Below are 12,215 nucleotides of genomic sequence, written 5' to 3' on the forward strand. Positions count from 1 at the left end.
AATATCTCTTAGATCTCCTAACCAGAATCTTCGTGGCGTAAGCTAGAATGATGGCGGCATTCAAGAGAATCCGGAAGGTCTAAACCTTGTCTGTGGTATTCTGAGTAGGATTCAATGATTGAATGACTGTGACGAGCTTCAAACTCGCGATTGTTGGGCGTTAGTGACAGACGCAAAAGGAGGGTGAATCCTATTCCAGCATGATCGAGAACCGACAGATGAATAGCCGTGCCGTGACAGGGTGCGTGAGCATATTATTCACTGAGAGGAGGGGATGTAGCCACTGACAACGGTGATGCCCTTGCATAAAGCCAGCCATGGAAAGGAGTAAGACTGATTGGATGAAGATAGCAGGAAAGCAGAGGTCCAGAGGAACGAAAGCACCTCCATTCGCTTATCTGAAATTCCTACCAATGAATTACATAAGTATCTCTATCCCTCTTTTATTATATCATATTCGAAAACACCATTATCACTTTATATCCGCCTGACTGAGATTTACAAGGTAACCATAGCTTGCTTCATACCAACAATCTCCGTGGGATTCGACCCTTACTCACGTAAGGTATTACTTGGACGACCCAGTGCACTTGCTGGTTAGTTGTATCGAAGTTGTGACAATTATGTATTGAGATCAACGCACCAAGTTGCTCACGTTGCCAGGGATTGTTTGAGCCTGGACATCACAATTTCGTGCACCAACTTAATATTAGTTGAGCATAGTGAGTGAAGTGATACATGCCATTTATATGAATCATCATGATAAAATTCAGTACCATACTCTTTAGACACTTGATCTATTAAGTGGATATGACATAAATGAAGCTACACCATTTATTGAGTGGAGTATTAAGGGAAAGACTCCAATGCAATCTCCTGCTAGAACATTAGCTTGTGTATTGCATAAATAATACTCTTGAATTTTATATATATGAGAAAATTGGCTTTATATATATGAGAAAACTAATAACACACCATTGTATAGAAAGTCTATTGTTATAAAGCTTGATATTGATTTGAAATTGTTGTGTGTACTTATGTACACATCGAAATTGACATAATACATTTTGAAGTATGTTAAAAACAAGTTTTTTGATGCAGCTGTGCTACTTTAAGTTGTGATCAAAACCTCACGTCTTGAGTGCCTTTAATGACTTCTATGATTGATGTAGGGAAGTTTTGCTTGCAAATGTAAAGGCTGCAATCATTGGAGGAGGATTGATGGGCTCTGGAATTCAAACAGCAAAAGGTACTAACTTTAGTTTCTTTTTTCTTTTATTTTTCATGGATCTTTATATTATTATGTTTATACTGATTTTCTTACTCTGTCTCCTCTATACAGAGTGTCCAAAATCTGGATGGGTATCAATAGAAATCAACATTGATACTGTCTGAAATCTGTTATCATTCTTCATTAGTAATAAATTAATAATGACATTAGTACTAATGATTAGAACCATGTTATATACTAACTAATATTAGAGCTTTTGATTTGAAGTAATGATTTATGCTCCTATGCTTTCACTTTTTGTTGCAGGTTTGCTTATACTTTAATTTGCACTGGTGTTTTCATGTGTGTGGTAACATGTCTAGGACATATGGCAGCAGGTAGCATGAATGGTTATTGTCTCTCTCATGTGTATCCTTTTTCATTGCTTGTGTCAAGTGTATACGGTAGAATGGAATAGCTAACAAATTGAATCACACATAATACTTCTCAATTTGTGATTATTATTCTTGTAATTAAGTTATTAAAAAAAATATTAAAGAAAAAAGACTTTTTATTGGTCAACTAAGTAGAACATTTGGCTTGCTGCACTTTCTATAATTTTGAGATTAATGACCTTAATTCAAAGCCAGTATATAGTGAGCATGATCATGATTTTCCTGTCCAGCCAATGAGAGAATTTCCTGTCCAATTTTTCTTGAAGGTTATTGTAGGAGAGATCAAGCACTCCCAAGCTGCTCATGTCACCAACTTGTGGAGGGACTTTTCCAGTGAGTTGATTGTGGGAAAAATCAAGTGCTTCTAATTTCAACAGATTCCCAAGAAAAGTTGGGATTTCACTTGAGAGATTGTTGTATCTGAGGTCTAAATTGATCTGAAGATTTTGAAGTTTTTCAATTTCTGTTTTAGTATGAAAAATAACACAGCTTTTAGTATAGTTAATAGTTTTAGTATGGTTGAATAATACATTGAGGATTATAGTTGATGTATCAATACATTTTGTTTGTATTTTGAATTATATTGACTTGTTTGTTTATTATAGTACTTTTCTTTTAGTTTGATAATACAATAAATTTGTTTATTTTTTTGAAATATTATAAATATTTGAATACAAATTAGATAAAAATTTGTATTAAATTTATATTTATTTTGTATGAAAACAAGTTGATTTTGTAATTGAAAAATAAAAAAATTCTATTTTACCTTACTGACGGATTTACAGACGGATTTTCTGTCTGTAATCAGAGTGTGAGATGATTTTCTAAGGTTCAAATTACAGACGGAAAATCCATCGGAAAATTCGTCTGTAATTACAGACGGAAAATCCGTCGGAAAGTTCGTCGCCTTTGGGAAATGGATAGAAAATTTACAGAGGAAAAATCCATCGGTAACTGATAAAAATCCGTCTGTAATTTTCCGACGAAAAAAAATCCGTCGGTAAATAATTTCCGACGGGGCTTTTACAGAGGGACAAAATCCGTCGGTAATTTCGTCGGTAACCAAAAATTCGTCTGTAATAAAGAGTAAACCGTCTGTAAATCTGTCTGTATTAATCAATTTTCTAGTTGTGAGCTCCGACCAGCACAGAAGATCTCATCCGAGATCGACCTACAGTTTCAGGTAACCCTCGGAACAAGTACTGTGTTCGGTTCACCATGAGCACTGTGTTCGGTACATTCTACACTATTAAAAACTCTTCTTCCTCACCTTCTACTGCTTCTTCACCAGAGAGAGAAGGAGGAAAAGACAAAAAAATACAGTAGTAATAACAACAAAAGAATGACGATAAGGAGAAAACACGTGAAGAAGAAGGAACGCGAAAAAGGAGGAGAAGGAGGAGGAGGAGGAACGCGAAGAAGAAGGCGAAGAAAAAGAAGACGCTCCATGCGTAAACGAGCGTGAGAAGAAAAAGCGTGGGGAAGAAGAAGAAGAAGAAGAAGAAGCATTGGGCAAGAGCGATTTTGTGTGTGTTGGACGCGTGTATTTCACGTTTCATTAATGGTATTGGATTTTTTGGTGTCGGGCCAACTTGGTTACATGGTTACATGGATGTGTAGCATCCTTGATAAATTGTATCTTGTAACATATTTGCACACAGTAAATATTAGGACATATTCATCAGGTGTTCTCTTTTGGTTTTTAATATGGTATCAAAATTTAAGGGGTTTTTTCTCTTTTGGTCACTCTTCTTGTTAGCTTCATGATATGTCAAATTAAATTTTGATGACCGACAAAATCAAATATAATTTAATGATTTCATTAATGTGTTATTTGACGTTTGTTCAAGTATGTCTATGAACTAAAGAATTTCTCCTTAATATAAGCAAACTAGGTAACTTCGAAAACTGAGACAGTCAAAACATCAATTGATACAATCTCAGAAGCTAAGCTAAGTAAATTGTTTATCTGAGAAGCTATGTAGCTAACTTAGAAGAAACATAGCACATCTCAGAAGAATGTTGTCCTTTCCATGTGCGAAATTGTTGAAGGTGTGAAACTGTGTATCTTAGAAAGCATGATACGGTTCATTTTGCCTCCAACGTTTGAATTTCAGCACATGCTCAATAAGTCAAACAGTTCCGAAGAAGCTCTTATTTCTTCTGCTACAAAATACATTGTATAACTTTGAAAAATGATAAAAGACAGTGACAGAAGCAAAAGACACATCACCCCTCACACATCTCTATGTCACTTTTCAGCTTGAGACTACATAAGCAGAGCTTTAAAATCTCTATTGGATTATGAAGATTTTTTAAAAGTTTATAGATTGAAGAATCTGTTCATAGAGCCTCTTCTCTACGTCTTCACCCGACAAGAGAAGTAGCTTCCAACCTAGGAATTCATTGTACAACTAGTTATATATTACACTTGTAAATCTGAGAATGCCTTGTTCTGTGTTGTAAAAGTTCTATGGCAGTATCTCTGAAATAGAATAGGATTTGGAGCTGCTGAATTCACAAACGTTTCAATCTTCCTACATACATTATGGCCATGGAGACTTGTACCAAGTTCTCTTGGAACATTTGAGATATGTTGTGATTTCCTTAGAACTATTTTGTCCTTCATTCATCTTTAAGGAAGTATAAGAATAACGTCTCAAAAGGTTTCCAATGGTTTTTTCAAACTTCAAGACTATTTAAACAAAGCCATGAAAGCTCTTTAAATGATGAAGATTTTGAGAAGATAAAGATATAGAAACATCTCATCTCAAAATCTCATCTCAATATCTTCATCCCATAAGTTTAGAGAACACATTTGTAAGCATGACCTGACTTTCTCTCATGTTTAGAAAAGTTTTAAGAAACTCAAATCTATCTTCACCAAAAAGTTTTGTGAAAATATCAATAATATGAAGTTTAGTTTTGATAAATTTGAGTTTTATATTTTTCTTTTGAACATGATCTCCAATTTGACAATACTTAGTCTCAATATGTTTAGTCCTAAATGATGAAGAGGGTTCTTTGCTATGCATATAATGCTAGTATTATCACACATGATAAGGATCTTCAAGTTGAATTTTGAGTCATGACACTTTTCTATAACAATTAATGGCAGCTACATACTCAAGTTCAATATTTGTTAGAACAATAATGTTTTACTTGATGCTTTCCCAAGTGATAAGATACTTGCTAAAGAAGCAACAACTTTCACTTGTGTTTTTCTTATCAACTATGTCTCCAGTAAAATCCGGTACATTTTTCATACTATAGACCAAGATTAGTACCTTCTAAATACTTTAGAATTCTTTTTACAGTAACAAAATGTTGCTTAGGATTTAATTGAAATCTAGAACATCATGTGGTTCATGGTAAAGATTTCTGGTTTGTGTAGTGAATTAATTTATGTTATGGACCTGTTTTGTTTTCTAAGATTTTGTTCCTAAGTTCCTTTTGTGTTTGAGCATGACGCTTCACATATTAGAAAACAAAGAATGAAACATAAGTGACTAATAGTTTCTCATGAAAAACAAGTTCAAAGTCTTGAACAAAGTTGAAGAAATAGTTTACTATTACCTCCATTAAATCGTCTATATTTGAGTCAATTTAACTTCTTCAGCTAGTGTCATGGATTGCAGCAATAACATCATATGCTAAGATATCTTCATTTCATTTTTTTTTTGGGTGATATTTATTTCATACACTACTTGGTATATGTTCTACCGAAATGCGTGACCTTCATATTTTTTTTTTCTTTTTTAACGTGGAACGAGTGACCTTCATTGATATCGGATGACTAAATCCTGGCTTGGTCGCTTGGAAGCGATGCCTAAGTTGCAGTTTTTTTTTTTTTCCCCTGTTTCTGTTTGTTTTCTTTCTTTCTGTTTCTTGTTTTGGTTGCTAGGTCGTTATATGACATTAATGGTTCTCAATTCATATGCTGAAGTAGCTCTATATCTTCAGCATCTCACGTTTGTGATGTATATACACAGACAAGTGGATCAAATTGCCACAAATTGCGACTTCATTTGCTAAGATAATAACAATTGCTTCAGAGGAAATTGACGTTGTTTGCGCTTTAAGGATCAAGTAAATTGAAAGTGGCACGTTCAATTAATTTAAAGGCATTGGTTAAGTAAAATGCCTTAACATCTAATTTATCTTAGTTTGCATCAACCCTTATTTTATCATTCCTAGATTTGATATAAACCACTCTATCACATACTCTTCTTAATCAATTTTAGTTCTTAATTTAACTAAACTTCAATTTTATAATATCCTAATAACACCATTCTTTGAATTAATCTTTTCTTACTTTCATATTTACTGTATAAAAGATCACCAAATTCTAAAACCAGATCCATATAATAACACCATTTTTTTATTTAATCTTTTGTTGCATATTTACTGTATAAAAGATTATTCGTCAATTAACAACTCTTGCAATCTAGGCTAATTAAACTGAAGATCATTGAGATTTTTTTCTTTTTGGGTTCATGGAAGATCATTGACTTGAGAATTGACAATTCTAAAAGTTGGTGGGAATGGGTTCATTTTATGAAGGGAAAGGATACAACTCTCTGTCATTTAACATATAATAATGAAGGTTGTTTGAAATCAGGCAATTGCTCCGAAACTTAAATTACATTTTGTTGTTTATTGTTGCATGATAAATTTAATTATGTACTCGTTTAATGCATACAATAAAATTTTTTGCATGCTGTATTAGACTATAAAATGTTAGAAAAGAATTCTAAATAATTAACTTATCCCATTCAATCTATTTTTATGAAAGTATAAAACTTAATAAATATTTGTATAATTCTAATGTTTAATAAATATTTGTATAATTCTCTTTGTATAAATATTCTTTGTCCAAACTTTTACTACTGGTTGAATTGATAATAATTCTGATAATTACCTACCTTAAAAGGTGTGTATAAATTATCCTCTAATTTTCAGAAGGGACCGGAGCAATAGCCTTAAAAAAATTATTAATGCTTGTTCAAAGAGAAGTAACAAGGAAACATTATCCACTTTCGTCCATTTTATATGTAAATCACTTTTTCAAGCAAATTTGGAATTGTAGATCAATATAACCACGCAGGCGTAGCAAATAATAAAAGGGATTCATTCTACATAAGCTACCTAAAATTCTCGTTATTTGACTACGAATTCAACAATAAGATGCATATGTATATAACATTTTTTTTTCTTTTGGTAATGCACCTGCATAGCAATAGAAAATAACGTAAGTAAATGAACAAAGAGCCCTCAGAAATTCAGACATCTCCCCGGAAACACGTATCTTTCGAAAGAGCATAAGAACATTTCAATATGATCAATCAAACACTTGCTCCTCTGGGAATTAAACATCGCACACTCGACCACAAAGCAACCTTCTTTGGGTCCACATTGACCTACTCAGATTGCTCCATCCGTTTAAAATATACTGCAACGGTTTGCGACTTAAATGAATATATAAAAGATCAATAAACCTGAAGGTCTCAGTCCTCCGAAAGGCTTGCGCTTTCTGCTGATGCTCTCTTCCCATTATAGCGCTAAAAGTAAAATTGATGAAACCAGATCAATATTGTTAGCAGCCAACATATTGACAACAATTTTGGAGGAATGTGAGTTTACCTGTTTGCCTAATGTGAACGGTACATATTTGTATTTGATCATGTGTGATATCTGTCTCCTCATAGTAAGTGTAAATAGGACCACCCAATAGAATAGGAGTATTGGCCAGAACACTGGAACATCAAATGCACTAAAAAATGTCATCACAAACGCAATGCAAAAAGCCTTTGTTATTGAGTACCTGTCCACCAACAAAAATTAAGAAGCATCAGTAGAGTAACGTCTGTGTGTTGATACCCTAAAGGAAAAAGATGATGAGCTCATTGCTTTCCTAAGCAAGCACAGAACGCTTGATAACTCGATGCAATGGAAAACCAAGAGAAGAGGATGTAAATAGCACTTCCTTCTATTGAGAGAAAAGACACTGGCTTCAAGTAATTCAGTGAACACAAGTACACAACATTGTCAAGCCCACTTAAGCAAAAATGACAAAGCAAACAATATGCAATAGACATTGATATCCAGCATATAGAAACCTATAAGAAAAGATGCTGTCCATCGAGATCATTATTCAGTACTTATACATCACGATCATTTATCCAACATATAATCTAAATGAATAAAAAATATAGATTCTTGTCAGAACAGAACCCATAGATCAGATCTATTAGCCAATTTCAGTTGCCAATTATTTTAGGTTTGCACATGATTAGAATCTCTTTCAGATGATCTATATTTTTCACAGAAGACATGATCCATAGAACACCGTAACATTAGTAAATTAACAAAGTTGAGCAGAAGAGTAACTGTTTATGCGGTTATCTTCTCCATGCTATACATATTGATCTCATGTCAATGTGGAGAAGAAAAATATGAACATAATTTCCGATAGCAGGAGAAGATAAATGTGCGCCAGATTACGACGGGCAACAGGCAAATTATGCTATATCTAAAGGCATGTAAGTATGTAACTCTCCCAACAAATGCTAGAGACCAACTAGAAAAGGCTGAGCTAGATTTACATCAACAAAACTTAGTTGGCTCGTTAATTTGGATGTCCTATTTTGATTAATTAAAAGTGAAGGAACACCTTTTTAATTAGGATTATAAGTTAATATGCCAGCAAAATCTCACGTTTTCATGTGATGCTAATTGTTGAAAACCACTAAATAATAATTTAGTCAAATATATCAAATCATTTAATGATTCTCAACTATTACCTTCACCGTGAAGACAGGGCAGCCTCCACCTAATATGCCATGGACAAAAAAGGCAAGCTTTTTGCCTATGAGTGAATGTACCATGGAATTGGATTGGGATTCTGGTATACACACTAAAGATAATTGCCTAGTCCTTACCCTGCAGAACTCTCCAAATTTTTCATCTCCAGAAAGAATAAATAAATAATAGAACAAATTACCGATTCAACCAACAAACTCATCAGAAACCAAAGTCACACTTAGTTTCGAACTATTTATGCAATTAAAAATATCATTTTCATTCACGATATACGAGCTCTTGGCATATTTCCAACCGAAAAATAACTAATCCAAAACATACACCTCAATCCTCAATTTTCAATTTAGAATCAAAGCAACAAAACCCTAGAACCAAAAGTCAAACGCCACAAAGAAGAAAAAGTAGAAATTAGGTACCAGAACTTGAACTCTGGGAGGCGACGAACGAAGGGACGGAACTCATCGTTGTTTCTTGTTGGCAAAGTGGGTCCCTCTGAGAGTGATTGAATCTCGGGATCAACCTGAGGGGAGAGAAACCCAATCAAGAGGTTCAGCAGGTGAATTCCGAGTCCGTACGAAACGACGTAGAACCCTTGGATCAAGTACACGCGCAGCGCGTACACGAACGCAACCGCCAACGTTCCCAGCCAACGGTTCAGCACGTGCGGGGTAGTTTTGTCAAGCAGGTGCTGGTACTGACGGGATACCTCGAACTTCCACCGCGATATGGCGGCCGCCGGGGTCTGAAAATCTTCCATTGAGGTTGTCGCGGTTGCGGCGGCGGCGGCGGCGGAGGCGGCGGATGAGGAGGAGGGGGCGGTGGATCCCGCGTCCATCGGTGGGACCCACTTAAAGAATTGGGTTTTGGTGGGGTGTGGTTCAGGGTTCTCTCTCTCTCTCTCTCTCTCTCTCTCGCTCTCTCTCTGATGTGCACTCTGTTTCACTTCCTAGGCCTCTCTTTGGGTCCGTTCTATAACCGTTGGGTCAAAATTTTAAGCCAGCTTAATAATTAATATACCTAAGCTACAAAGTGGGCATGTACAAAAATAATTTCAGATTATTAAGCACTAATTACATGAGAAGAAAAATTTACATAAACTGATACTAAAACATGCCACGTTAATATGTTTGACATAAGAATATAACTCGTTATAAAATAATATAATAATTATTGATTATTGACTCAATAAAATATAAATAATAATAATAATAATTAAAAAATTATAAAATAAAATATTAAAATTATTAATAAATTTTAACATAAATAATTATTAAATATTAATTCATATATAATTGATTATATAATACTTTGTTAAAAAAATAATTGAAAAAAAAAAGTTTAATTATGCCATCATTTTCTATAATTTATTAAATTTTTAATTAGATCCAAATAATTTTTTTCTTTTCAATTGAATTTATGTATTATATTAATTTTTGTAATTAGATCTTGTTTATAAAATATAAATTTACTTATATGCTCATACCTTTTAAGTTTGAAAAAACAAAAATGGCATGATACTCTCTTCTAACTTCAAACACAAGAAATTATTCTTGCTCCTAAATCGCCATTTCTCTGCTCTCTCCTAACCCCAAATACCGATCTTTGAAGCTACCCTCCTCCATTCAATTCAATCTTTTCGGTGGGATTCTACCAAACACTTCGTCCCCAACTTCACGCATTTTCTTCTTTTTTCCACCCTTATTTTCCTCTACCACTCCTCCTATCTCTTCCACCATCTTCTTACTCTCCTCTTTCATTATCACCCTTTTTCTACTAACAAATTTTACTGTCACCTGCCTTTACTTTCTGGATTTGCTTGCAAATGTAAAATTATTTGATTTCTGTTGGTATTATCCAATTGGTGAACTCAAAATATGTAGAAAATGATCATTTGTAAAACAACATTACTTAATTGTGCAATAACGAAATAATATGTATATAGAGTAAAGAATTATAGAATCATATTGTTGGCAAAACAATAATGTAATGTGGTGTAACTCCAATATGATCCAAACTACTCCATAGGACCTTCTATTATGATGGTTTGGCCATAAAATCAGCAACATTCACAAGCATTATAATCATTTAAAAATCTTTAAGATTTGGGAAAAATATATGTGATGCGTGCCACCTTTTCATTCTCTAGGAGTTTGATGACTAGGTATCTTAAGTTATTTTTAGGTTTCTTTTTTATTAGTTTTCTTATTTGTAAATCAAAGTTCTTATATTTTTAATGAAGTTTTGATGACTAATCATGATTGGAGTTGTATTAGAATGATTGTGTTTTCAGGATATAAATCAGAATGAAATTCAGAAGAAAACACAAAGTTTAGTGGTGCCAGGCTTCAAGAGGCCAAACCTAATGCCTGTACTCCAAGCTATGTACCCAAATCCGAAGCCCAGCTCCAAGGATTGGTGCCCAGCACCCTATCCCAAAGCCCATCACCTAAATTGGGCACCCAACTCCCCCATTCCAAGCCCAGCGCGTTAGTGCCTGAGAGAAGGCAAGGTGGCTGGCGCCCAGCTCCACCAAAATCATAAGTACTGGGCACCCAGTTCCAAGACCTGGCACCCAAGCTGGGCACCTAATCATCAAGCCCAGCACCAAGTATGTAACCAACTCTCAAAAAGCTCTAATTTCAAGTCAATATTCAAGATTTAAATGACTAGTTAGCAACAACCTCTTTTAGAAAAATAGAATTTTGTTGTTAGGATTTAGATTGGATTATATTTGAATTTGAACAAGTTATCTTTCTCTTTGAAAGATAAGATTAGTTTTTAAATTTCAATTAGTTAGAAAGTTAGATTATAAACAAGTGAACATAGTTCACATCTAGAGATACCATCTTTGATCGAAGAATCATATTGGAGCCATCCAGCACCTCTTTAGTTTAGTTGTTTTTTTCTCTACCATGAGTAACTAAACCTCTCTTGTTAAAGGTTAGGAGCTCTATCTTATTTTTATGGATTAGTAATGCAAGTGTTTTCTTTATTTTGATCCATGCTTTTCTATTTTTTTAAGATTGAGTTTCACTTTTTATCATTAATGGTTAGAAGTATTGAAAAATACTCTAATTCTGTCTTGAATTCTGTTATTACTTTGAAAAATTTAATATCAGAATTAGCTCTAAACTCTTTCTCATGATTTTTAACTTGACTAAGAATAATATTTTAAAAATTGTGTGGCTTTAAATCAAAATCATTCTTCATCTTTTCTCTTAATTAATTGATCAAGGAATTGGTAATTAATTAAGTTAAGAGAAACTAAATTTCCAAGAATTTGAAATTTGATTATAATAATTTATTGTGAAAAGATTTTTTGCATGAGTCTAAATAAGGAAACACAAACATTGCTATTCTAAGAATTTAACATCTCCAAAACCTTTAATATTTTCTATCTTTGATTATTTCTCTAAAGTCTTTAAGTCTTCTCTCGTTCTCTCAATTCTCTTCTTCGCTGTTCTTATTTCTAATTTAAGATCCATAATCCTCTTACCAAAGCTTGATTGATCTAATTAGAGATTTAATTAGACATTACTTGCTTCAATCCGTTAATTCTCGTGGAAACGATATTTACTCACCGTGATATTACTTGATGCGATTTGGTATACTTACCAATATCTGAACGTATCAATTTTAATTAGTACAGTTGAGATCTCAATAATTATTTTAATACATACAATTTATTTCAAAAATTATTTTAGCGCTTAACATGACCTTAATATGTT

The 12,215-nt window shown here is 33.6% G+C and overlaps 1 protein-coding gene and 1 long non-coding RNA gene across 5 annotated transcripts; one reads left to right on the top strand and one right to left on the bottom strand.

The window, feature by feature from the left end:
* The first annotated feature begins 701 nt into the window (after nt 1–701).
* LOC112723816 (uncharacterized) lies at nt 702–2,283 on the top strand. Of its 2 annotated transcripts, XR_011868107.1 has the most exons (4): nt 702–722; nt 1,173–1,249; nt 1,538–1,608; nt 1,932–2,283. It is a non-coding gene; the product is annotated as an uncharacterized lncRNA (long non-coding RNA). The 2 variants fall into 2 exon arrangements; XR_003163183.3 differs by lacking the exon at nt 702–722 and having other exon boundaries at nt 745–1,249.
* A 4,398-nt stretch (nt 2,284–6,681) lies between these two features.
* On the bottom strand, nt 6,682–9,472 carry LOC112720525 (protein RER1A). 3 transcript variants are annotated; one of them, XR_011867379.1, is made up of 4 exons: nt 8,904–9,472; nt 8,469–8,607; nt 7,309–7,489; nt 6,682–7,226 (listed from the first exon to the last, which is right to left on the bottom strand). XR_011867379.1 is itself a non-coding variant. In XM_025771488.3 (3 exons), the coding sequence occupies exons 1-3, from the start codon at nt 9,320–9,322 to the stop codon at nt 7,173–7,175; spliced, it is 654 nt and encodes a 217-aa protein (XP_025627273.1). In that variant the 5' UTR covers nt 9,323–9,472; the 3' UTR covers nt 6,682–7,172. The 3 variants fall into 3 exon arrangements, 2 of the variants coding, with proteins under 2 accessions (XP_025627273.1, XP_072062686.1); XM_025771488.3 differs by lacking the exon at nt 8,469–8,607; XM_072206585.1 differs by lacking the exon at nt 8,469–8,607 and having other exon boundaries at nt 7,309–7,485; nt 8,900–9,322.
* Nucleotides 9,473–12,215: the final 2,743 nt, after the last annotated feature.

Source organism: Arachis hypogaea, chromosome 11 (assembly GCF_003086295.3).
Source record: "Arachis hypogaea cultivar Tifrunner chromosome 11, arahy.Tifrunner.gnm2.J5K5, whole genome shotgun sequence".
Classification (NCBI taxonomy): Eukaryota; Viridiplantae; Streptophyta; class Magnoliopsida; order Fabales; family Fabaceae; genus Arachis; species Arachis hypogaea.